The sequence below is a fragment of the Rhipicephalus microplus genome, chromosome 2 (genome assembly GCF_043290135.1).
Source record: "Rhipicephalus microplus isolate Deutch F79 chromosome 2, USDA_Rmic, whole genome shotgun sequence".
NCBI lineage: Eukaryota > Metazoa > Arthropoda > Arachnida > Ixodida > Ixodidae > Rhipicephalus > Rhipicephalus microplus.
Genome location: NC_134701.1, coordinates 202,993,331 through 203,021,276, shown reverse-complemented (window position 1 = coordinate 203,021,276; position 27,946 = coordinate 202,993,331). Strand labels below are relative to the sequence as shown.

The window sequence follows — 27,946 nt, the reverse complement described above, 5'->3', positions numbered from 1 at the left end:
CCAGCTACTGCCCATTGGTGGATCCAAAGCAATGCTACATTTCGGACTGCCACTTATGCTTACAGCTGTATGGCTACTCTGCTGGCTTGCAACAAAAGTACAATCATGCTGGCGTGATCATGTGATCCAACATAGCCGCACCCATGTACGGCTACTAAAGGATGTCTATAGGGGCCCTTGCACATACAGCGGACTCCCCTTAAACAGAACTCGAAGGGGCAAGAAAATTTGTTCCATTTCTGAGAAGTTTCATTTAAGCAAAGCCCACAAAATGAATGAAATATGACTTTATTTCAAAAGCCCCAACTGTGGCTGACTGAACAGAAACATTTTGAAGTACGCAATTTACTATAGTTGATTAGAAAGAAAAATGTTTCTAATATTACTGACTCGGAAAAAAGGAGGTGATAACAATTTGCTTGGCCTTGTTCAAGCACTTTCTCACATGGTAGGAGTGAATTGCTGAAAGGCTGCGCAGAAATTCTGTGCTACCATCGTGTTCTAAGTAGCGCTGCAACAGGATGACAGCCTCTCTTGCTGCACTGTCAGCCACTGAAATGGGCTTGGGATCACACACCATCTCATTACCACTTCAGTACAGGTCCTCATCTTGAACTTCAGCTATAGATTCCTCAAGGCTGACTTCTCAAGTTCACGATGAGGCGTCGATTGCTTCTCAGCATGCGCGGACATGTGCAATAGCTGGATTCGCTTGGCTAGGCTAGCTTTGGCTAGCCTAGCTAAGCCTTGCGCACCAAAATTCCCACATAAATCGCATGCCGACTTTAGCTCTGAATTTTTTGTATATTTTGATCGTGTTATATGTGAGAAAATTTGTTCACTCGGTGTGCAGCCAGGTACTTCTGGGTTAGTGAGAGTTCAATGCACGCGCTTGTTGGGACCAAAGGACGAGTTATGATCATGACCTTACCAAACTTTGTGGTCTGTAGATTAAATTTTGCTAGAACAAAATTTTGCAACAATGAGTTCTTTCGCGTATCCCGTATATTTCCTTGTAGCGAGATTTGACTTGCCTCTTATGATATAATAGTATATCTATCCAGTAAAATGTGTATGACAAGCTAAAATGTAGACTGAAATGGCTATTTGTTTGAAACTGAACACCGTGACAGTTTTCAATGAGAGCACAGTTACCGATGAAGTGGCTTGGTGCTGCCTGCCTTCGTCTCCGTGGTATGATGAATGCCAGTACTGCCCCTATGAGGACCACAACAGCCAGGACACACAGGAGTGGCACCATGATGCTGACACTCTTGTAAAATGCAGGCTTCCGTCCCTCCAGGCTGTTCAAGGGAGGAATGCTAGCTGCAAAAAATGACAGCATTGTGATCATGTCAGGTCTGAAATCAAGAAAGAGCACATGAAAGTGTGACAAGACATCTTGTGCTTGCAAAATTTTCCTGCCAAGTTTTTTAAACATATGTGATTACTTTTCTTGCTCAAGTGTTTTGTTTATTTTGATCTGAACAATCTTGAGAGTTATATATACAGGGTGCCCCAGCTTTCTTTAGCCAGCAAAATATGCCGACACAAGCAATTATGACGCGACCAAATGCATGGTGCTGACCGTTGCCTGAAGTTAGTCAGACTTTTTTTTTGTGTTTCAAAATATTGTTTAATTACATATGTTTAATTAACAAATTTTGGAAGAACAAAGATGGATAACAAATTTTAAAGAGAAAGTTGTAGATCGGTTTGCAAAATGTCTGATTAGACAGTTTCAAGCTTTGTATCTGTTAATTATTAGTGTTTCTGTTATTATTAGTGTATCTGTTAATGTTTCTGTTATTATTAGTGTATCTGTTGATTATTAGTGTTAATGCCTGCAAAATACAAAAGGATACCATGTAACAAACTCGCTTGTGTGCCAGTGCACACTATAATTCTAGTGCTCCCTAATGTTTTGCGTACGGGCTACTATTGATTTGCCCGGTTGTGCTGTCTCGACAGGGCCACAACTATAGTGGTGGCTTTGCAATGAACACCGTATTGCTATCGGCCACAAAAGGGATAACCACTGTGACTGCTTATCACTGTCATGAACCGGTGCGAGGAAAGCATATCGTTCATAGGTGGAAGATTAAAGAGCACCAGAATCACGGCATGTGTGGGCGCGCCAGTGGGTTTGTCACGTGATATTTTTCGTATTTTGCGGGAATTTGTAGTTAGCAGAAGAACACTTATCATTATTAATATAAAGTTTTAAACTATTTATTTGGACATTTTGCAAACTGATTTAAAACTTCCTCACTGAACTATTTTATCCATCTTCATTCCTTCAAATGTTAGCTAATGAAACAGATCTAATTAAACAATATTTTATAACACAAAAATAGTCTGACTAACTCCACGCAACGGTCAACAACATGCATTTGGTCGCATCGTAATTGCATGTGTCGGCATATTTTTAAACTCTCGCTAAAGATATCGGGGGCACGCTGTATATCGAAGTGTTAAGTTGACTTTACCATAATGCCACGTGTTTCCATCGAGAAAGACCATAGAAATGTGCATATGCTATCAAAAGAAAACAGAAAGGACAAAGAACTTGCAGGCATGGGGTATTAAAAAGACAAACATACTACTGTTCTCTCGATTCTCTGTGTTACGATTTGTTTTGACCTCACGACAGTATTAAACCAACTTTATGTTCAGAGTAGGATTGAAGCTTTACCTATTGGACAATTTATTTTCAAATTGTAGGTTGCCTTTATCTTTTCTATTCAACAAAAATGGGAAAAGATCTACTTGTTAAAGGCTTTCTGGATACTGAACCGTCACCTGTCATCGTTTAAGATAGTCCAATTACTTCAATACCGTTTTGGTCCATTTCTTAGAAGGTTGGCTGCTTTCCTTGAAGACTGCATCAGATTATCCTTCCACCTTTGTTCCTTCTTTCCTTTGCGGTGCAAAGACAGTGTGCATCATGGACAACAGAAAGTGCCCCCGAATACCCAAAGTGCTCACCCAATGAGTGGCTGGGGATGTCAGACAAGCCATAAATTGAGGAAGTAGCTTACTGGCCCCACAAGTATCACTAACAATGCATACTCACGTCCTACTATGAACAGACATCATACTGTTCTGATTTCTGCATGAACAAGACTCAACTGCCTATGTATTCTACACATATTTACCTCCAGTTCTGGTGAAGGTGCTGAAGGTGTAGTCGTGCTCGGTCGTTCCCGCCTCGCTGTGGCTTGCTACCCTTAGCGTGTACCATTTCCCGGGAACCAGGTCGGGCACTACAAGCACTTTCTGCTCAGCCGGGATGGAGTCCGACACAAGCACCCATTCCTCCTCAACCACATCCTGCATTCGGTACTGCACGGTGAAAGACTGTATGGGGCAGCCAGCTGCGGTCCAGCTGCTCAGGTGCACCGTAAGAGTGGCTCCATTTAAGGTGAGCACGGCATCTCGCTTGGGTGCCACTGGAGCTGTGCGTGGGATAAATGAAAGACAAAGGAGAGACAATGCATCAAGAGCAGCCAACACTGCTGACAAGGACAAAAGAAGTGATAAGGTGAATTTGAATTGGAGGGACAATAATGAAACAAACGAATTTTCTTATATGAAAAAGTAATGTTTTTACGATACCATATTCACAACGCTCACTACAAGAAGACAGTTGGTAAGTGGGCGAATGGGCAAAAAGAATTTGCAGGTGGCCAACCCACGCTGAATTTCCTGCATCAAACACCGCGACATCAAACGTTTTTATGGCGCCTACAAGGTCTTGCGTAGTTCCATATCAGCAAAAATGACGCATGTTGTCCTTTAGCGGGGCCACAGACTTCACATGCAAAGTTAAAAAAAAATTTCGTGGAGCTAATGTTGTAGAAATACGAAAAATACACTTTGAAATCAGTGAAGTCGAGAATGATGATTTTATCACAAAATTTTAAAGTGATACTTTGACCTTAATTTTCTCTTTTAATCATACTAGTAATGAGAATACACAGACAATGATGCCAAGGAAAGTGTAGGGTATGTAGTTAATAGTAGTTGTATTGTAAATGCGAATAAAAAAAAGTTCACAAAAAGATGACTTGCTGGTGGAAGGTACCGAACCTGCAACCTAAGAAAGTATGTCTCAGAAAAACGAGCCTTTAAATGTACACTTCTTCACTTTACTGACAAACCTATCAAGGAAAAATTAATGGCATTAAAATTTTCAAGGTACATTTTATCAATCTAAGCTGATTCGTTTTTGCACTTTAACGTCTATTTAACAAGCCTACGTCACCATTGTAGTGAAAACAACATACATATTGAAGTACGGTAGGTGCCACAGGTAAAAAGAAAACGACACTAAATTGCGATTTGGGCCATTTGGTATATTTCTATAAAAAACAAAAACAGAGTAAACTATGGAACAACAGCACAGCGATGCATCCAGTGGCTAGTCTGTTTCTCTCCTGTACTACTGTGGTTAGTGCTGCTTCTCATTTAGCTTGTAAAGAAAATGGCGGCCTTGTGAGCCCATAATCAGGGTTGCCACTGGTGACTACTTTTCACCGAATTGGTGAATTTGAGAAGCCCGTGACGACCTAAAATTATGATTGGCGACATGGTGAACATGTGGAGATTTTCGGCTTAGGTCTCGGAATGAGTTATGAATTTTATGGCCAGTGTTTTCAAAACAATAGGCGACATTTTTTTCATTTTTCGTAATTTTACACCCACCAGTAGAAGGTGCATGTTACCCGCAATTCAGTACGCCTATCCTGTTTCTCCCATGTATCTCGTCAATTCTCCTAGATCCTATCGACACTGGTGCACAGGTGTATCCACCAGCAACACCCCAGAAAAATTTCAGTCCACCGGCTGCTTTTTGTGCCGCAAGGTGGTGGTGTTATACTAAGTTTTTAGAGCTTTAAGGTTCTTTAAATTTTCGCTTCTGTGGTGGCTAGGTGACGGCTAGGCCGCGTTTTTCGACCGCAGCTCTCACTGTCCTGAATAGCTTATCGGCTTCTTCACTGCTGTAGTACTCCATAATTCGGTATGTAGAATTTAAATTTAATACTACTATAGCTTTCAGGTAAGCCAAGCTGTCGGCTTCTTTGGACAGCCTTCAGAAACTGCACTGAGGCGAATGTGTAGCATAAGCATGACCGTGCAGAAAGCGTGGTGCGGGTATTGCGACAGTTACGAAGTACTTGCGAATTTATTTCCATTGTTTCTTAATTAACTTGTTCGGTTATATATTTCCACTGCAATGAAATTCACTGAATATGCAGGAAGGCTATGCACGCCGTATCTCTCTTATAATAGTAACCGCTTTGCCCTATATTCGCTACAACCCAAACCATCAGAAACGCTTCTGGTGCATGCGTGCTCTTTCTCAGAGCTCTCATGGTGAAGTGGATGGTGGGACTGGCACTGAAGAACATTAATACAATTTAGAGGTTGTGGATGGTGCTGTAATCCATGGGGCTATATACAATTAGCAATTTTTCCTACTAGGCACGCCACACAAATGAAGAATAGCGATATTTCTGGTGAAATCGGAAGAAAAATGGCGACTTTTGGCGACTTTTCGCCCGTCAATTGGCAAACTTCACTCGAAAGTCAGTGGCAACCCTGCCTGTAATAACAACGACTTATGATTTAAGTCACCAAAATAAGAACCAGTGTAAACCATTACGTCTGGGGTGTAACCAAAATTTGTGGAAGTGGCCTGTGCTTTATTGCATGCTGGCCCGTTAGAAACTCTGTACGACATGAATCTGAATAGCATTCATATGCCACCTCAAGAGATCACTTCATGCTTATGATTCTGAGCAAGTATGCTTACCCAGGACTTTAGAGAAAAATGAAACAATTTTTCCACTTTATTAGGCACTCAGCAGCTCAAATTAATATTTGTTATTCAGTGCCGATCTCTCCCCCCTCCCCGCAAAGCTTTAATACAGATATACAAACTTATGAATAATAAAGGATGTTCGAACTTACGTGCACCCTCAGTCTTTGCTGACATTACTTCACTGGGGTCGCTCTTGCCCATCTTGTTGTAAGATGCCACATAAAACTGGTAATTTGTTCCACACAGAAGATCTTCAAAGGTGTGTGTTGTCTGGTGAGCAGGAACCTGATGCTCTTCCCATGTTCCGTGTTGAACTTTGATGTAGACGTAGTAACCTGAGGAACAAAATTTCAGATATCACAGCCAAGCCAACAGAAAAAACGAGAACAGTGAGGAAAGCTAAGTGCGCTTTATGCTTACATTATCAATTCTTATACAATAAAAGCTCATTATTTTGACACACATTAATTAGAAAAATTTGATGAATTAAATGTGTTTTCAGGTCCCAGCTCACATATAAATTGTTTAATGATATCGAACTGTTGGTCATTTGGTCATATTTGGCCACAATTTAGTTCATGCGAACAAACAGCATTTGCGAAAAGCCGATACAGCTGCGGCATTTCAGAAAGGCATGGTTGCTACCTACGATTGCATTATTCCATTCGATTTCACACACATTTTACTACTCAAACTACAGTGGGCTCTCTGTGAACAGGAAGTCTGTTAAACAGAACTGCTGCTTAAATGAAACAACATCCTATGATATGATTGATTTCATACTTGAATGCTGCAACCTAGCTCCCCTCTTATTAAACAGAACTCCAGTCGAATGGAACACAATTTCACGGTCCCTTCAGGTTCCGTTTAATGAGAGTATACTGTATATAAACTTTCAGAAGGCAAGTACACAGTAAACGTTCGATTCAGACTCCCTAAGGTTCATAAGATTATGTGAAAAAATATATTATGCATTTCTATTTCTCTAAAGCGGCCAAATCACCTCAGCTACATTGGAAATAGTAGCTTTAACACCTCCCAGTAGACTTATCAAACACTTTGGCGTGTGTCCAAGCTCCGCTGAACACACTCGGCACCTTAGGCGAAGTCCTCTTAACTATGTAATTTTGAGTCTCATGATCAGCGCCGCTGATACCAGCAAAGTGCAGAATAAATTACAGCTCTCCCAATGAGTGCTTGGAAATGACAACGGGGAACACAAACACTGTGGCAGACAAACAGATGACTGGTACGGCTTTGCCCAATGTGTGTGTGCACGTTAACGATCGCTGAGTCTTCACTAATACACAGCATTTGCTGCCACGCCAAGCCGATCATTTCTGGCTGTGTGTAGCACATCGCCAACTAACCTGACCCTGTCACTCCCTCAGCTCTAGCTGACTGTGCACGAATTCGTCATAAAAGTATGCGTCGTGTTCATTCCGTTCTTAACCACACACAGGTGCGGTGATGGTGAGCTGCATACGTTATCGAGGGCAGTGCTTCTATGCGGCACTTTTAGCGGTTTCACACAATGATGTAGCATGAACGGCACCGCGGTGTGTTTGTGACGCACGCATACCACTAGATGCGCTAGGCCACATGCACTACTGAGAAGTTAGCTGAAGAGGCTTATCATAAAAGTTGTTGGCGAATCCGCCATGCTGGCAGGTTTCCCGCCTGCAGCTATCGCTCCTCCATGCATTTCCAATGCTTATCCATAAAGACATTGCTGCACCGCGCTGTGACAGTGAACCCTTCATAATCTCGATATGTTTCATTCACCGCATCGCACTCTGGCATTGTGGCAAAGCTGCCTTTAGGCTCTTCTACGGTTGCAAACGTACAGACTCGCAAACGTGCTGGTTCGAACCTAAGCGGCAAAGGTGATGTTTGAAAAGCTGCAATGGTGTTACTAGATGTCAGTATTTGGAGGGCTGGATATAGCACACAGGAAAATGTCCCAGATGTACCGGACAATATAGTAAAACATGAAAACGGCTCATCAGCACACGATAATGTGCACCTGTGCAGATAAAGACTGCTATGAGCAGATATTCGTAATAACCACATCATGTTGCTGCAAATCTGGCTGCAAAAAGATTATGCTGGCTCTAATGTTAGTGTTCGAGTTAAAATTATGCTGGTACTACACAAACTGTAGACGCTGTAAACAAAGGCTCTTGAATTACTTAGCCTGAAGTTATTGAAATTGAATCCATGAGTACTGAATACCCATGAAAGACATTAACAACTGCAGAGAGAGAAGGCGTACAAGAAATTTCGATAAGCATGATATTGAAGAAAGGCAACATATAGCTTACCCATTATGGTCGGTTCGTCATTTGTGTTTGGGTTCCACTGCAACTGTATTGATGAAGAACTCGTGCTAAAGACACTTAGTGATGGTGGCGGGGGTGGATCTGAAGAGGGGAAAAGCACAAACTGAAATTAAGCAACTCTTTGCACATTATGGTAGACAACATTAAGAACTTGCCTCGATGGTTCAGTGCTCTGAGTTCAAATTAAAAGAAACTGAAAAAACATGCCTGACACATTCTTTAAGTGTTATATGCTATGCCTAATCAATGGAGATGAGAAAGCATTTTATGTCAACATGATGAAACCCACCTGCCTTCTTTCTTTTTTATTTTTATTTTCACTACACTTGTAGTGATGCCTATGCACTCTGCATTTTAGATGATGAACTGAAGTCACATACCGCTGTCAGCAACATTTTGCAACCAATCAGCCCCAGTGCAAATGTACTGCCCAACGATCAGCCACGGACAAAGCGCTGCTGATGTAATGGTAGCAGTTTGAAGATATGAAAGACGCTTATTTCTGCAACCCATAAATAAGTATGGCTTAGCACAGCCATGATGATATTTTGGACCACAGCTCAACACTGTTAGAAAGAGAGTAAAAAAGAGTGTTAGGGCAGGATAGAACAACCACGTCACCATTCGCAATAAGAATGCCCACAAGACCAAGTGCTCAGTACCTCTCTCACTATGAGAGAAACCATGGGTTGTGTAGTAGCACCGAGAAACAAACCCAGTGCCTCCAGCAATGGAGAAGAGATGCACTAAACATTTTGCTACTCCTGCATTATGTAGATACATGCATATTACCTTTCACTCTCTCTCGAGACATGGCTTTTATGAAGAGAACAGTGAATGTTATCGTGCATTGAACTTTGAACATTCTCTTGCTATACAGAGTTTCGTAATTGACAGCAAAAGTTACATAGTGTAATCTAGGCACCCGCCATACAATGAACAATGCAACATATATTACACCCAACAACTACACTAATGAAGCAAGAATAGCATGGTGACAACGATGGAACGGCGTTAATGAAGGGGCATGTTGTGGACCAGGCATTCACATGTTTAGAATGGGAAAAGAGTTCAGATGACTTTTGTTCTTCTGGGAACTAGTGGAAATGGCAAGTTACAATGACAAAAGCAACTATAATATTTGAGTAAGACTTGGTCTAATTAACCTCCCTACCTTTTGTGTATTCTTTCTCTTTCTCTCTTAGTAATGGCTATATTTGCCACCAACAAGCGGCTCAATTTTAGTAACAAGCAGTCGTTAGTTTACTGAGTTGTTCAAGCGAATTTCCAACAGCAATAATTTTGTTACTTTCCAACAATCCTGATGATTCAGTCAGAACAATAACTTATTATCTACATGAACTACATGCCACCTGCAAGCACGGATTACTCTATGCTCTGCTCCAGCATGTAGAGTATTTGTTTTTGCGACAGCAGATATAAACTATGAGATCTGCAATAACATCCTTTGTCAACAGCTACAAGGAACTCTTTCTACAATACATCAACAATTAAAAAATAAAAATAAAGATAGCATAAATTTGTGACCTATTGATGACGTCACAAATTTTTGCTATCTGTAATGTTATAATGATCACGTGATGATTTTTTACATCGCTCGTCCCCAACGTTGCGGTGCGGTCACCCCTGATGGTCAAATATCCCATTTGATGAGGCATTGAGACATCTAATGCCTTAGTAAATCCTTTCTTACCATTCTCAAAGGTTTCAAGATGGATTTCCTCGCAAGGTGGACCGGTTCCCTTTTCGTTGAATGCCTGCACCAGCACCGTGTACTTTGTGGAGCGCTGAAGTGATGTTAGCAGAACCTCCTCTTTCACGCTCCCTGTTGTGTCGACAGTCTTGTAGACGTAAGTGTCCGAGGACCCGTGTTTTTTGTAGCCCACGTAATATCCCTTGAGCAGGCCATTCTGGTAATCCTTTTTTGGTGGCTGCGATGTAATCGTGCCACAAGTTAATGGTGTGCCTCTGTCGTCCTTGATACCTCCCAGATATCTGGGCACACTTGAGTGTTCTCACACTAGCAAAAGAAGAGGAAACTTCCATGTCTCATTTTGGTTTGAAAAGCATGCTACGTAAATGAGAGGACTGCAAAAGGCAAATCTAACCACACCTATGCCCCACTAATATTTATATGCATTTGTCCATGCGATCAAAATGTTAGGAACATTGCCGTGCGGAGCATATCGACTTCTCACTCTCAAAGCACAAGGTGTCTCCCATAACCGTATAGTGGTTTTCGGACATAAAACCCAAGATATTATTATTATATTTGAAGCACAACAGTGTCGTGATCAGTGAAGGCCACCTATAGTGCATGTAACAAGCTCAAGAACAGACATTTAGACATTAAGAAGCATGTAAGCTGCGTAACCAGAACAAGCTAGCTGAAAGCTTAGTGTGCAATTAATAGTTTGGATTGATGCACTATTTTTCAGCACAAAAGAAGACACCAGAATGAAAAATTATGAGTTATTGTAATAACGAGTTGTCTATTCTTCTACTTTTTGCATAATGAACCAAGCAAAATATTTGAATCTTTCGAAGCCTCCATGAAAACTCGTCTTCAGCAGGGAATTGAAAATCACTTGTCAATACTAAGGTCACACTTTGGTGAAATACACAATTGGGAGTGCGCAAACAAAGATGGTGCTATTTTTATTACCTGCCATGTCACTTTGAGAGAAGTAGAGGAAACTGGAGTTGCCTGGACGTTTAGCGGCGGGCCTTCTGGTGCTGGAAAAAAAGTGTGACATTTTTCTAGTAAGCTTATTATCATAAAGAATATTTAAAAAACCCACAATTTTGCGCATCGCAAATGCAAGTACTGTGTACATATAAAAGTCGTTTTCTCTTTTCAGTTTTTAGCCATCATTAAAAAAAAACAATGAAGCACCCACAGTTGCAATCAAAAAACAGAAAACTTAGGAGCTTATTATCGTACAAGATTACACAAACCGTGTAAGTTTTCAACCTTCCCCTTTCCTCCCTCTTTAAGAGTTAATACGCAGAGCATACATCAACATCTGAATAGCACACGCTCTATGCAATGACGATAGCAGGATCAAAACAAGAGCGATTGAGGACAATATTCCCAAAACTACGAATTTCATTACAATGTTCTTTCTATCACCCCCCTCCCCCCCCCCCCACACACACACACCTGCTCCCTTTTCTTTCTCGCATTTTACAACAGTGCCAAGCACCGAGTACTGTCCCAAGAAATTAAGGAGCAGGAACTTTTGGAGTGCAGCTCAGTGCCAGTCAGATTTATATCTTTCTGTGTATTAATCAACTAAACAACCTTTTGCGACAGCTGCAAAATTTAGTTGAATGTAATGTTATTTTACGAAGAAACTATTGTGAACGTGTTGTGACAACCGCGCATACAGTGGTAAAGACCTACGACCCGAAATAAAACAATTTATCACAGTATTTATAGCGAAGATTATTACAGAGCGCCACTTACATATCTGTAAATTGAGTAAGGTTTAAACGCATTAAAATCTGTGTTTCGATCCTATGGTTTAGTAGTGCTCAGTCAGAACACTTCGATATGACGACATTTTTGAGCGCGCTGAAAGTTTTCGTCATAGCGCTCAGTGTGAGCACAGGGTTCCGAAATCTATACCTTTTGTTTTGGCGAAGCAATAGTCTCAGAAGACAATTTCGGAAACAAATAAATCCATAACAACAAATGTTCGACGAATCAGGCCATTCCGAGTGCATGCGCGTCTATGCGCGTGTGCGTTTACTTTTCACAGATGGATTAGCTTAGGATTGGATTCTTCTGGATTCTAGGAAAGGTAGTGTTGTCGATCGGGCTTCCAATTTTCTCCTAAAACGGCTGAAAGCGACAACCTCATTGCGCGTGATCTTACAGCATCGTACACCTTCGTTATAGCCACCATACCTTCATTAAGCCCCAATCTCAAGAGACACATACACGTGCGATCATGATTGATCCCGATCGGGATCGAGTGATTCTGAAAGGTTTAAACTACTCTCTTTGGGGCACATATTGTCCTTGGTCAATACTCCCTGGAAACGGTTTTAACTTCTATGGAAGCGTTTTTTTTTTTTTTATCGCACGATAATCTTCATTTGGTTTGCTTGCATATCGTTGTTCAAAATGTCCTTGCACTTGTCGCTTCTACATCAAGAACGCTTTGCAACGCCTGCGCGCCGTTCGCGACTCGGCACGGAGGAAGGCGACTCGGGATATTTGGGCGCGTAGCAAAACAACACAGGCGCACGCGGGATGGATGGCGTATTCATTCTCAAAGAATAAGTACGTCATCCATACCTAGGATCTTTGCAAGCACAATGCTTAGCTTAACACGCACAACGTTTATTGATATGCATGCTAGAAAACAAAATCGAGTATTTGGGGAGTATTTTTTCCACACAACTACAGTCGTCGTCTGCATGCATTAAAAGAAAAACGGTAAAAAAGTTTTTTTTTTTTTTCGAACCACTAAAGCATTTGTCACCTGGCTTGCTTTCGTTTCCTTTTTTGAAAACTCGTCGTTCGCTACCTTCCTATCAAGAATGCTACGCAAACAGGGCGCACGCCGTTCGGGACCTAGAAGTGACGGCAAGTGTGGCGATCACGCAAGGAAAATGCATGTCTGAAATACTCCCCAGACACCATATATTTATAGACGTTTGCTTATAGTGTAGAGTGTCGGATGGAAAGACACCCCAAACATGCCCTCCTTGTGAAATATAATTATAACCATAAAATAACATAGTACTGCGTCACTCTAAAGTATAATCTTCATCAGTCTAACAAACTGTCTTATTTATTTCATTTAAATGCTCTGCAGCAGTCATCACTCTATGCCGTAGCTTACAACATCAATGAGACTGCATTTTTTTGGGGGGGGGGGGGAGGACAAATTATGCCCCAAATGGTATGAATGTACATATTTTTGAAGGAAGCCTTACTAATTAATATATTAGAAAAAATTACTACGCGACAACTAATTCTAGGTGCTACTTGTGAGGAAAAATGAAATGTACCAGTTTCACTTGCCCGCGCAGAGACATGACTTATTGCGCCTATTATGCATTTAAAATGCACTGTAGTGCCTTTCGCAGCTTACCTTCTTCGTCAGTGGTCACCTGCACTTCTTGACTGTAGTCACCAGCCCCCAGAGAATTTTCAGCTTGAATTCGAATGATGTATGCAGTCGTAGGGCGCAGCTCTCTGAGCGTCACTGTCGTCACGGATCCCTGTACCTTGTTCTCTCGGATATCTCCACTCCATTTCACTGAAAACAAACAAACGAACAAACAAAAGTTTGGTCGGACATGTGCGCAGCAGTTGTTAGTTCGCGCTCGTGCTGTGTTTGTTCTTCTTCGTGCGTCCTTTCTGCTTGAGGAGCGTATTGCAAGTTTCGAGATGCCCCGCCGCGGTGGTCTAGTGGCTAAGGTACTCGGCTGCTGACCCGCAGGTCGCGGGTTCGATTCCCGGCGGCGGCGGCTGCATTTCCGATGGAGGCGGAAATGTTGTAGGCCCGTGTACTCAGATTTGGGTGCACGTTAAAGAACCCCAGGTGGTCTAAATTTCCGGAGCCCTCCACTACGGCGTCTCTCATAATCAAATGGTGGTTTTGGGACGTTAAACCCCACAAATCAATCAATCAATGCAAGTTTCGAGCTGCTTGACGTTCTTCACGTGACATTACAATTTATTGCTGTATGATTCATTCTTTCACCCTGTGACAAAACAATGCCCAATAAAAGGTTGACTACCCCTCTGAAGACACGTTTCACTTTCGCGTTTTCCGATTCTTGTGACATAGGGATCAGCCACGTCCTTTCTTTACTTTTTTCAGCGCCTTGGGCAGTGTTTCCTTCTTACTTTCTCTCGTCATCTACGCCGGGAATCAGACCTTTGCCTACGTGCTTAGCAGCGCAGCACTTCTGTTGCTACAGGCAACATTGGCGGTCATGCATTAAACAATGATATGCAAAAATGAACGGGACATTTAAATGTGGAAACGTGAAATGATAAGCTACCTCCATAAAATACCAGACGTCTGTATCATAAGCGGCTCGTAGCCTATAAGCCTACAATCGCAAGATTCGAGGGACTGTGTGCTCAATTGGCGTCGTTTTTTTTGTTTTTGCGGATGATGCCGCAATTTTCACAGAGACCTGTAATTCGTAGAAGCTTCACTTGACGCAATATTCCTGTGTCCTGTACCAATGCGTCCCAGATGTACTTTGCTGCACAGCTCCGTAATGCCAAACCCCACGAATGCCTTTACAGCTTGCTTCTCCTTTCTGCAAAAGCTATTGCAGAAAAAGCCAGATTTACCGCGCCTGCTCAATCAATAGTTGTTTTTCAAGGATCTTCACATGCTCACATGTATGCACAACTAGAAAACCGCCGTGTTTAAGTAGGTTTACATGTGGCGATAACATCTCCGTATCAATAGGTTACGAAAAATCATTGTGCGTTGTGTTATCTTTCGAACACACTTTCAGCTTCATTGACTATGTTGAGATGTGCACGGTGTTGAATTGTGGCGTATTGTACTACACCTTATTGTTTTACGGTGCCACGTTTGGAACATTCCCACTAATTCAGTGGCTACGTGTTGTATTAGGTCACATACAGTGTCACAGCGTGGGTCAGAATGGGCATCTACAGCAGTGCACCCGAAACGGAGATTCAGGGCACTGCGCTGGAAAAATTGAGAAACGGAAATGCACGATACAAGAAATAACGCGACTGCAATTGACACATGGCTGAAAGTGAAACACAGCTGAGAATAAAAAAAAAAAATGGCGCACTGCCTGAAGTCTTCGTCTGCACTCGGTACGCTGTGATATGGCTGTTTCCCGTGTATGGCTGGTCCCAAGTGACCACCATAGATCGGCTGGTGACATCGGAAGTTCGCACATTAAACGGAGCTCCAGGTGTTTCTGCAACATAAAAGAAAACAAAACAGGACGTTGAACTTCACTACCTGTAAACATATACTGACAATGCGAGGACTGGGTATGTACACTGATGAACACTTCTAACGAAAACAACGAATGACAAACTAGAATAGCCTAGTAAAGTGATAACTCGAAAGCTTAATCATGCTATCGAAAAGAAGAACGAAGGCATGTTTTCGCTAACGTGTTGACTTATTCGTTTTTCACTCTTCTACGACTGCTCATTTCTCTGATAGACATATCGTACAGAAACAGCCCATGAAAGCCACTACAGCATGCATATATATATATATATATATATATATATATATATATATATATATATATATATATATGCCTTGGCTATTACAACTGATACAACAAAAGGAATTTACTCAATACACGCACTTTTTCAGTGCCCTACCTTGGGAATAGACAAAATTACTTTCATTAACCACAGCTGATGCGGAATAGCGGCGCTGCGGCATCACCAAATGCTCCCGCAAAAATACGACACTTCCACGGGCGGAGGGTAAGGGGCATACGGTACGCACCAAATATTCTGTATACATCTGTGCACGCGTCGTCTCTTGAGCAATATTATTCTGTAACCATCTCGTCCAAACGCACACCGTCTCTTTCAACGAGCATCTAAAGCGTCCACCAATTTCCTTGTGTTTAGGGTAAGAGCCACCGATACGTGATGAGGACTCACCTTGAATGATTAACTGCGTCCGGGTTTCGTCTTGGCCGTGTTTGTTGCTCCCTATGCAAGCAAACAGCGCCGAGTCTCTCCTATCGACGGCTTGTATTTCAAGCTGAGACGTAAGGCTCTCTTCTTTTTCGCTGGTTTTTATGTCGTATCTGAAATTGAGCCGGAGTACCTTGAGAAAACCGTTTGTTACGAAATAGGCAAAAAATAAAATAAAAAAAGTAATCATGGGCAGTAATTGCCATAACAGCTTTTTAAACAGTCGCACACCAACAGAACACAGATCGAGCAAATGTACATACGTTGTCACTAGCATATACAGTGTTCACATACGTTTATGGGAAGTGATATTGCCACATTGAAGGATTGCCAGCGTGTACTTTCCTTTGTTAATATGTGTCAATGTTCACTTTTTTACCAAATTTTGAAGAAATACGTCACCAAAAGTAACAAGCGACTAAGTTGAAGCTTTATCAAAAATATACTTGTCATAGGCTTGCATGAAACAGGATAACATACTCTGGTAGACTAGCACGCTGGGCCAGTTGATACACGTATGATTGAGACAGAGCCGAAAGATAATTACGTAACAAACATAGTGCACAGGCTCTCGTCCCGCGCGCTCTGTTTTTTTTAGGTCTACGTCTTTTAGCGCTGCATAAATCACGGGCAATCATACTTTTATGTTTTGTGTGTAGATAACGTCTGCAAGTTTACGAAAGAACTGAGAACACGCCCACATTTCACTAAAAAAAATAAAATATGGAAGATATATTCAGGCATTGTCTTTGCTGACAGACTTACCTCTGATCGTGTTTTGGTGCGAGAGGTTGGCCATTCTTGTTCCATGCAATAGTCAGCGGCTTTTCACCAAAAACTTCACATCTGATATGCGCCGTGTTGCCCTTTTGTAGAGTCTTCGAGTTGAATGCGCTTTTAAAACGAGCAGGCACTGAAAAAAAAAAACACAGAACAGGAATTCAGAAAGAAATTGGGCACAAAATGTGGCTTTTAGGAAAGAGAATACATGTACATAAGGAAGGCAGCCACACATGAAAAATCACCACTATCTTCCCGAATGAAGATACGAAGAGTAGTTGCTATTTCAGCTGTCTCAAGTGTAAATCAATGGCGATTGCAGAATGACAACCTTGGCGGCAAAGTGCAGTAAACACCGTGCAAAACTTAGTACTATAGTAATATTTAGTAATATTTTATTTCATGGGCCTTTGCAGTCGACTGAACGCAATCGACTGAAAACATCAAGGTGATATAGCATGTGTCAAACTGGGGCTTGCTATGTTTGGTATCCAATTTTATAACCTAATGCGTTATAGAGTATAGAATAACTTTTAGCTTTCAACTGTTACAGAGAGTTAACTTTCTTAACAAGCGCATTTGAATGTCACATTATGGTTATACTTGCTCGTTTGCGTGCTTGGTTTGACTCAATTTATTCTATGCAACACCATTGAAAAAGTGACTTTGGAGACAAGACTAAACGCTGAATAATTGCCTGACTGGTTCGTGCCAGCCTGTCAGCAGTGCTGAAGGAACACGCTAGTAAACACTGTAAACAGTGTACACAGCAGTACGTATTTTTCGGCATGGGTTCCAAGCAGACCCGTAGCCAGAAAAGCTTTCTTTTTTTTGGGGGGGGGGGGAGGGAGGGGAGTGGAGAGATACCACCTGTTGAAGGCTTTAGAAAACCGTGTTTTCGTTACTCATTCTCGCAAGAACACCCCCTCCAATCGAATTTTGGAGGCACAAAGGTTGGACCCCAAAGCACCCAGCCCGCCATCTTGGCTATGGGCCTGCTTTCAAGATCATACAGAACTGCGTGCAAGTCGATTTGGGAAATAACGAGAATCTACTACCTCACACTCATATTCACCTTATTCTTGCCTTATGTTTTCTTCAAGTTTCTGTACACGCTACGTGGGTTATAACAGCACGAAAACGGTGACATGGCAAAAAATAAGATTGGTTTGTGAATACCGACCCACTTCGTTTACCAAACACACAAACACTTACGGGCGTTAGTCGTGGCACTGCGTCCAAATTCGGCTAAAACGATGACTCACCATGTACTTTCAGTTCGATGACTTTGCTAATTCCGGATCCCACGCCGTTGCTGGCCTGGCAGAGGTAGAATCCGCTGTCGTTGCGTTCGGCTTCGCGCACCATGAGCGAGCCGTTTTCCAAGGCATGTATGTGAGAGTTGCTGATGATCACCTTGTACTCGGATGGTCGCGAAGCTGGAAGGCGGTAAATAAACTTTAAAAGAACACTAAAGAACAAAAAAAAAAGGTAGTATTACGGTAGCTTCCCACAAGGCTTGTCAAGCCTGTGGGAAGCGCAAATAATATGTGTTTCTCTACAGTTTTCTCTTTGTTCCCACCGGTTTTTTTTTGTTTCTATTTTCCCATTTTCTTGGCTTTCCTTTCTAAATGAATCTGATTGATTGCTCTCTATCTATTTCTCTCATTTTCTTGCTCTTTCTATTTTCGTTCGAAGTTGCTCCTTGTATTTATCTTTCTTTCAAGTATTTCTTACTTGATTTTTCTTTTTTATTTTTATACGCCAGTTTGCCTTGAAGTTGAACAGCCAATTTTGTGCCAAACTCACGACCCCGCAGCCACACAGACAGGACGGGCAAAAGCGAACTACATTGTACTCTGAGGAGGCCATTGATTCAACATACCAGGTTTCGGGAAATAGCGTCGTGCCTGGATTTCGAAATCTGACCTTGGTAGTCACCGCTATTCTTATACTAAGATGGTGAAAATAATTAAATTTCAGTCTGTAGAGTGACATTTACCTGTCTACATCAATTTACTCTTTCACTTCAGTGTCCTTCTAACAACGAGAGCTAACACACTATAGGGGGGGATAGATAGTAAAAGCAAGAAGATAGATCAAGTAGCGCCGTGTCTTGTATTCTATACACATGGAACGAGAGAACCGGGCAAAAACAAAGAAAAAGAGAAAGAACGACGACTGAGATAATAACAAAAGCGCGCTTAAGCATAAAGAGGTCCATTCCATATCGAGAGAAAAATAGAAAGATATTAGAGGGGTATGACAGCAGGAGTGAATCTTTTATTTTTATTTTCCACAAGAGGCATGTCTTTTAAAGACGAAGATAAGCAAGTATTGGCCCTTTTTCTGAAGGCCAACGCCTCTTCAACAAGATACTCGCTTTCTCTTAATTCCAGGACACTATGAGCGTCAAATTTAAAATTTTCTTACTAGCCTTGTTCTGTCGTTCATAACAATGTTACTGAGCCAATCTTGCTTGTGCGGCCGAAAATTAAATTTCGTGCTGTTGGCCTTGAGAAAGTAGGACGTGCGTATATTACGCATGAAACTAAAAGTAAAGAGAGACAGTGGGTAGAGGGCTTGCTTCTTTACGAGGCATGAGTTAATTAAGTCACACAACTGTGAAACCAAGAAAAAGCGACCATTAAATTCGATGAATATGAATGATCTGTTAAGCGGGTACGCAGGCATCAGCAGAGCCAGACAAGAAAGAGGAGGCAACTTGGTGAGCTCGACAGTGTGTAATTATACTGACCTGAAGATTTCTCCCACCAAATTCTCGGAGCAGGGGAGCCTTCTGCTTGACAGTCAATGACCACGTTTTCACCGACCACTGCGGCCTTTTCTTTCGGCGCAACTTTCCAACGAGGAGGCACTGTAGAACGAGAAACACCGAAAGGAAAGTGAGCAGTGCGTCACCCTTTACCTCACGCCTTCATTGCCGCGTCACTGTTCTTGTACAACTGGAAAGCGTTCCCGTAAGTTAGCAGGCTCATAGAGTGAACGTAACCCAAACAGCTTAGTGCACTCGCCTGCCCGTTCATTCGTACGTATTGTGCCTTCATAATGTATGTATGTATGTATGTATGTATGTATGTATGTATGTATGTATGTATGTATGTATGTATGTATGTATGTATGTATGTATGTATGTATGTATGTATGTATGTATGTATGTATGTATGTATGTATGTATGTATGTATGTATGTATGTATGTATGTATGTATGTATGTATGTATGTATGTATGTATGTATGTATGTATGTATGTATGTATGTATGTATGTATGTATGTATGTATGTATGTATGTATGTATGTATGTTTTATTTGCGATACTTCTAAAACTATAACAAAGACATGAGAACAAAGCTCCGAATTTTATTTCACTATACTGGGTTAACGAAGAACCTACATGTGAGAATGCGAAAATAGCCCCAAACAGCTATGCCAAAGGAAACTTTGGAAACGTGTTATACATGTTTGAACCGCATTTTTCAGTTTATCTTGACAAAAGGCGCATCCCGCACTTTAATCAAAAGCTAGCAACCTGATGTAAAGCTTCAACTTCAAAACGGCTTGTGAATTAGGAAAATAATGTTTAAATATTTATTCTAACTACTGAAAGTTTCAAGTATATTTGATATTCCTGGCTTATGCGGGCGCTTGTTTGCAAATTTACTGCCCCATAAGTTTTTCTGGCTATGTCAACACGCTAAATATGAAGTTGTAAGGTGCCCCAGAGTTCTCGGTTATGTTGAGGCAATTTCAGGCAATAATGTCGTTAAATATAACACCGAACGTAGAATAAACTGTTAACACCTAAAAAAATATTGATTTAGAAAGCTGTTCCTACACAGCGCGTTGAAAAAATATACTCCGCCTAAAAAAAAAAAAAAAGATGAAGCGGATTCGTGAATGCACACAGCTTTTCTGCGTAAGCGAAGCAGTCGATTGCATGAAGTGCTCGTTAATCTATTCACCTTCCCGCTAATCGCTTATGTAGTTAACGAGATACAAAGAGACGTATATGAAGGATCAGAGAGAAGCTTACGGTAAAACTCAAAGTAAAATCCTTAATGACTGCGAAAGCTTAACGGCTTAATTAATTACCATTGGCCAACACTTTTGCATAATACGTTTTTTTTTCATTTGAGGCGGTTGTTGCGGCAGGCGGTCTAATTAAGTCGTTCCAATTTATCAAATGGCTATTCCTTGAACCACGCCTAATTGCTCTCTAGATAGAGAGAACTAAAAAGAAATCAAACTAAGCCAGATTCGTAAAATGTGTTGAGTGTAGGGAGGTGAAACTGGGACGTTTCCAAACTTGTGTAATATCAGCAAGAGAACCGGTAAATTAAATACTAAGCGCAAGCCATTCCCCCATTAGTGTACATTAGACAATATGTATTTTAGAACAACCTTCTTATAACAAAAAAATAAAATAGATATAGTCTTTTCAATGGTTGCGCAGTTCCGTAAAGCCGTTCAGATGCACATTTTGGCTGGCAGGTTGGATTGAGGCCTCCCGCGATACACTCAGAGATACATTTAAAGGTGTTCTCTTCAGGCATCGCTAAAATCACGAGAGTAGAAAGTATTCAATATTTTACTTAAACCGAATATCTGGAATGCTACACATGATATGCCATAGATTTACTACACAGCCTGTATATGCAACAGTCTACGCAACGACACATAGGCGAACAGTGTGCAGAGTACAGTATAGCCTTGGACAGATACACCCACTGACCATAGAAGATTGACCAAGAAATGGGTAGTTTTCCAGAAGAGATTCTTAAACTTTAAATGCGAAGCATTTCTTGTCGAAGTTTGGTGATTTTGAGCGTATCTATCTATCTATCTATCTATCTATCTATCTATCTATCTATCTATCTATCTATCTATCTATCTATCTATCTATCTATCTATCTATCTATCTATCTATCTATCTATCTATCTATCTATCTATCTATCTATCTATCTATCTATCTATCTATCTATCTATCTATCTATCTATCTATCTATCTATCTATCTATCTATCTATCTATCTATCTATCTATCTATCTATCTATCTATCTATCTATCTATCTATCTATCTATCTATCTATCTATCTATCTATTTAGCCCGCTTACGTTTGGGTGCTCTCGCGGTCACCCCCGTAACTTGGCGTGAACCAAAATTAGCATGGGAGAGCAAGATGGTTTGACGAATATCACTCGCTGGTCAAGACATGAATAATGTCACAATCCCGTCGCGTATGTCGTCAAATGCTTCCCGCCAGACAATGGCACATACCCACGGACGGGTATGTGCCACTGGTATGCGGGTATGGCCACCGCTGATTGACACTTAGTATCTACCCAGGTACGACGAGAACTCACATGGGCAAATTTAACGCGCGAGCGTTAAGAAATGCTCGAAATCGGTGGCGTCGACCCGACGATTGCAAAGAAATAATGTCAAGGTCCCAACTTGAGTCGAACCCAAGCATTCAGCGTGGAAATGAAGCATTTTAGCACTGAGCTACGCCATGTCTGGGAACTACTTTGTGAAGAGACGCTATCCTTCGTGAAACGTCAATAGTGGTTACAGTGCTGCCTTCTCAATTTTATAAACATGGCAGTGTCTAGGGCCAGCATTCTCGCAAGCATCAGCGCTTGATATCAGCTTCTAGTGTTTCTAATGAGCATGTTTCAGTTGGCATTGTTGCGCCAGCTCAGACAACTTGTTATATAAACATCTGTAAGTCTTCATCATATGTCTATGCGTGCGACATTTGTACAGGCATTTAGCGTCTCTTCATGACGTGTCGCTCTATAAAAAAAAATTTGAAACACGCTCACCTTTCCTCGGCATGCTTCGCATAACGTCGATTCCCAAGTACGTGGGGTCTGCCGAAATTTTTTTTTTAAATAATTGTCGTCAAGCTAAAGATGATAGAAGTGAAAGATGAACAGTGTGGACCTCTCATCATCGTTGTCGTCTTCTTCTGCGTCTGTCTATACCAAACAAGTGCTTCTCTTGCAGGTGCTAGCAATGTGCCTTCAACTAAAAAAGCGTGTTTACTTTACAGCTCTTAAAAAAACTATGGCATTATGCTGAGTTTACCGGACTTGCCCAAACGCATGGCTCTGGAGAGCCTACAGCATGAGAAAAATAAGACGAAGCGTCAGGTTTTCTACAAGTCACACACACACACACACACACACACACACACACACGCACACACGCACACACGCACACACGCGCGCGCACACACACACACACACACACACACACACAGACATACACACACACACACACACACACACACACACACACACACACACACAATCTTCGAATGCAACGTTGACGGCACAAAGCTTCGAAGATCAGGGAAGTCTGTTGGGCGAAGCACGCACCGCGGCATTGGCCAACGGCTCTCTGGCTTGAGATAGCCGCCCACCTCGGGTGAAGAATCGCTGTTTCTGTGAATGCTTGCTTCACCGATACCACGCTTGAGAGCCGCCCGTAAAACAAGTGCTCTGTGCGTGGCTTTTTATTGCGGTAACACTTACATGGATACTCTTGGCGTGTTTTTGCTGTCGGCACCTCCGTCCCCTTCTCACTGTCGCCGTCACGTTCCGTTTAAAGTTCACATTGATACATCCTCCACTCATCGTAGGTTCTACCCACGGGAGAAATGCGTGTGAACGGGGAGGACAAATGCGACCGAAACTGGTCAATCTAGCCGGCCCACCTCCGACACTCGGTAGGCGCATGGGATAATTTTAATCTGTGAGTGAGGCCCGCAGTCAAATGCTGCTCAAGCTGTGAAACAGACCACCCGTCTTGAAGGAGCATGAGATGTCACTAGTCTTTGAGGGGGGGGGGGGGGTAGTGGAGGGTCGTTGGAGCAGCAATTGTGAACTGTGAGCTTTGATTTTATGCATGTGGTCACAATCACTGGCACAAGCGCTATCTCAACAGGCATCAACGAAAAGCTTGTATATTTTCCTATAAGCTACGGTCTCAACGCCAACAGACTGCGGGATCCGCTTCCATGCCTGAAACGGCCGTAGCCTGCTACCCCAGCATTTCGTAGAGTTACACGAGACTGGATCAAAAAAGTTAGCTTCCAGCCTTATTTCGTAAAACATTCCAATGTGTTGCTATGACATTCATTGCTTTGTCTGTGTTGTGGAACCTATTCAAATTTTTAGTTCGCGTACATTCTTTGGGACAGGGAAAAAAGAAAGACCACGTGAGGCGTATCGCGTAGAAAAAAATTAAATTGATGGTTTCTGAGGATGCTTCAAAACTATACGTAGCAATCTTGAATCGCCGTATAATAATAGAAACGGTTGATCACTGAACACAATCATAAATTTAATTAGGTAAAAAAACAATCAAGAGAGAGAGAGAGATAAAGATGCAAGGAAAGGCAGGGAGGTTAACCAGACGCACAATCAAATAGCCTAATTAACTATAGGCTAGAGAGAATAGCATGCGTTCGATGTAGTTCACTCTCAGCAAGAGTCTGTTTTTTTCAAGTCTTGCTTCAAGTTACATGAGACGTTTGTATATTGAGTCCCGTATTACAGTAATAAAACGATAAGTTACTTTTAAGAGCTTAGGTTAATGTGTGACAATTTTTGTTCCGAGACACTCTTGAATATGCAGTGTAAAATTACACGAAAGACCGAATCATTATACCTTCCTCCTCTCAATACATCTTCACTTGTGGGATACTAGATATAGCTGAATTAGAAGACAAATGTAACATATAGTACAGATTAAGAACGAAAATATCTAACAATTGCCCCGCCATGGTGGTCTAGTGGCTAAGGTACTCGGCTGCTGACCCGCAGGTTAAGGGGTCAAATCCCAGCTGTGGCGGCTGCATTTCTGATGGAGGCGGAAATGTTGTAGGCCCGTGTACGCAGATTTGGGTGCACGTTGAAGAGCCCCAGGTGGTCAAAATTTCCGGAGCCCTCCACTACAGCGTCTCTCATAATCAAATGGTGGACGTTAAACCCCACAAATCAATCAATAATTATCTCACAATCAAGTGAGACGTTTCACAATTAGGTGAAATGCCCGTCTAGCTCTGATCGGATTAAAGATTTGTAGCACGTACCTGCTATCATTATTTCCTTCATTATAGCAAGCATTAAAAACGGGCACGTGAATTAGTAGAAAGAAGATAAAGGATAACCATCAGTATAATCCTCTTACTGCTTACTATAGTTCCAACTTTAACTACTTTTCTTGTCAGCCAGTTAAGCTGTCGCGGCCGCCTCGGACACAGTCTTCGGTTCACTGAAGAGCCTACCTTGAGTTTCTGGCAACGTCCAGATCAATTACACGTGATGAAAAAGAATATAGATAGAAAAATGGGAATGATTTATATATGCAAGGGGCTTGAGGAGGTGACGTGAAGACAGAACAAATAAACAACTAACACATGTGAAATAGAGAGTAGAGTATGTGCGAGCAGCGCGGCAGGGCGACGCCTGAGAGGCGTGTAGCAAGAGCAACCCCCTAATTCCGTTAATCGCGAGACAACCAGGTTATCGCCACCTCCAGCCTATATACGACAAGTGCCACATGAGCTTCGCAGAACGCACTTGGTTACACACTCGCAATGCAGGGCTGTACGAACGCAGTGGGATTGACGGCGACGCAGTAAATCTCTTCGCGCGTTAAGCAGCAGCACAAGAAGCAGTACCGCTGTCGCTGCTTCGCATGCTAAGCAGTGGGATAAAAGAGCAGTGCGCGAGACAAGAGAGCAACGATCGAGAAAGTCACCAAAGAGTGGAGGAAGGGAGAAGTGACGCAATCATTAGAGAGAGAGAGAGACAGAAAGCTCAAGATATGTCAACGAGAAAGAATGCATAGAAATAAATGAGCCACCTCACTTTATATAGCTCCGTTATATAACTGTATGTTTGCCCCTTCCTTCAGCTTCTCCATCTTACAAACCCAACAGCTTACATGTATACTTATAAGCCACAGAGCACGTTCTTTCGTCATAACGAAAAGAGACCGAAACCGAAGGATACAAAAAGAAAAGTTGATGCTAGTGGTTTCCTAACTAGGTCCCGGTCGACGACATGTCGCGGCCACTGGAGCCGGAAAGAAAGACTTCCGAAGCCTGTGTGTGTGGCAGAGACTAGGCTTCGTCCCTCTAGCGCTCGAACGAAGATGAAGAAAAGCTATAGGGCATGAAGATTAGCGGCTAAATTTGCCGGAGTTGGTTCAGCTGGTGAGGCAACAATGGACAGATAATATCGGTGGCTCAAAAGTTGTTGCCAAGGGAAATGCCTTCTCAGTGGACACAGACACAGAACATACATATCGGAACATGGCAGTTTAATACATTTGACCTATGATAAATACAATGTTTTACATATTTAGTACTATAGCACTTACAAATTTGCCCTGCTTTTTTTTCTCTAGCACAATATATTTAAAATGTCATTGATTCAGTGTTGTAAAATATCATTGATTCACTGACTTCGTGTGCGTCACATCTGCCTCCCTTGAACTTTAAGTTACAATGTTTTGGAAGTGCCATGGCCACTTTTTGTACAGTCCACACTGACGAAGTCAAAAAGTGGTACACTGCTTTCACAATATTCGGTATGAAAGTAACTTTCGATTACGAAAAAGAAAACCAATACTGAACCCTTGCAATAAAGTGCGGTAAAATGGATTTCAGTTCATTTCTGCTTCACAAAAAGTCGCAGTTTCAGGGCAAGGGTGAAGCAATAAACGTGGTAGAAATAAATTACAGTGTTATACGTACTTGTCCTTGCAACTAACTCTTTTATGATCCGGTCTTGTTTAACACTATAAAACCCTGGCGTATAAGAATACTGGCCATTTCAGGGAGCAAAAGCGTTTCCGTGCTTTCTGTCACCTCAACGTGAAGTAAGCGGTGAGAACACAACACGTACAAGGGTAGGAGCCGTGCGCTGATGTCTATTGAGATAGAGTGCGTGACCACGCCGTTTTAGGGGCGAAGCTCCTTGAAGCGGCACCCGTTCGTCCCTCGTAGCAGTGCATAACCAGTCATATGTTTTGACCTGCAAGGTGGTGCCGGTGGGAGATTTCTCCTGTGCGTTGTTGAACAATAAAAAATTCGCAGCGTGCGCGTTAACTAAAAGCCTATTTCTCCTGTCTTTCATTCCCCATTAGCAACCATTATCATGTACACTGAGCACTATCTGACAAGAAAGGGCTGCTACGTTATACTCGCTAGGCATAACCTCCTCGATTTTAGAAGGTTTAGCGAGCTTTGGGCCGCAGTGCCATGAATACAGTGAACTAGTATATACCATGAACTCGAGGGGGTTAAAGGTTGGAAGCAGACACGAAGCAAAAGCCGAATTCTTCTGTCTCTCATTCCCCATTAGCAGTCATTGGCATGTACATTGAACACTATCTGACAAGAAGGGTTGGCACGTTATACTCGCTGGGCGTAAACTCCTTGATTTTAGTAAGGTTTATCGAGCATTGGGCCGCAGTGGCATGATACTGATACGTTGGGTTTAACGTCCCAAAACCACCATATGATTATGAGCGACGCCGTAGTGGAGGCCTCCGAAAATTTTGACCACCTGGGGTTCTTCAACGTGCACCCAAATCTGACCACACGGGCCTACAACACTTCCGCCTCCATCAGAAATGCAGCCGCCGCAGCCGGGATTCGATCCCGCGACCTACGAGTCAGCAGCCGAGTGCCTTAGCCACTAGGCCACCACGGCGGGGCTGCAGTGCCATGAATACAGTGAACTAGTATATACCATGAACTCGAGGTGGTTAAAGGTGGGAAGTAGACCTGAAGCGCAAGCCGTAAGAAAGTGTGCGTGTGCCACCTCTCGTTTAGTCCTTGGAATGTACCTGGATGGCGGTGCTTCTATATGCGGAATATATTGCTACGTACCTGACATATCAGGGGTCAGAAGACGACAACGAGGAAGTGGTCTGTCGGTTGTGCATGCTGTCCTCCATCTTAGTCGACGCCATACGCATCAGTTTGAATATAGATTTTAAATAGACACGCCTCGTGTCATTTTTACGTAACATCTTTGTGGTGGTCGTGCTGGGTACTTCCCCGTCTTCATCACGAAGCTCCGCAACGGCCGCATCATCATAGGTCCAACCATGTCACAGGTTGAACAACAACCTGCCCCTTCCGTGACTTCTACATACGTCGTTCTACCTCCTGCTCGTGATCCCGGTGTATTTTCCGGTCAGGATGGTGTTGACGTCGACAAATGGATCAACCGGTACGAAC

General features: G+C 42.3%; 1 protein-coding gene across 1 annotated transcript in view; it reads right to left on the bottom strand.

Annotated features, from left to right (window-relative positions):
- Positions 1-27,946, bottom strand: part of LOC119169595 (cell adhesion molecule Dscam1-like) — a 354,684-nt gene that overhangs the window by 29,286 nt on the left and 297,452 nt on the right. The window contains exons 12-23 of the mRNA XM_075887261.1: positions 19,416-19,535; positions 17,923-18,096; positions 16,643-16,790; positions 15,842-15,990; positions 14,998-15,129; positions 13,299-13,466; positions 10,856-10,926; positions 9,884-10,121; positions 8,152-8,250; positions 5,977-6,162; positions 3,159-3,458; positions 1,156-1,326 (exon numbers count right to left, since the gene is read on the bottom strand). Coding sequence (XP_075743376.1) covers positions 1,156-1,326; positions 3,159-3,458; positions 5,977-6,162; positions 8,152-8,250; positions 9,884-10,121; positions 10,856-10,926; positions 13,299-13,466; positions 14,998-15,129; positions 15,842-15,990; positions 16,643-16,790; positions 17,923-18,096; positions 19,416-19,535 — 1,956 coding nt within the window. The remainder of the gene's footprint in view (positions 1-1,155; positions 1,327-3,158; positions 3,459-5,976; positions 6,163-8,151; positions 8,251-9,883; positions 10,122-10,855; positions 10,927-13,298; positions 13,467-14,997; positions 15,130-15,841; positions 15,991-16,642; positions 16,791-17,922; positions 18,097-19,415; positions 19,536-27,946) is intronic.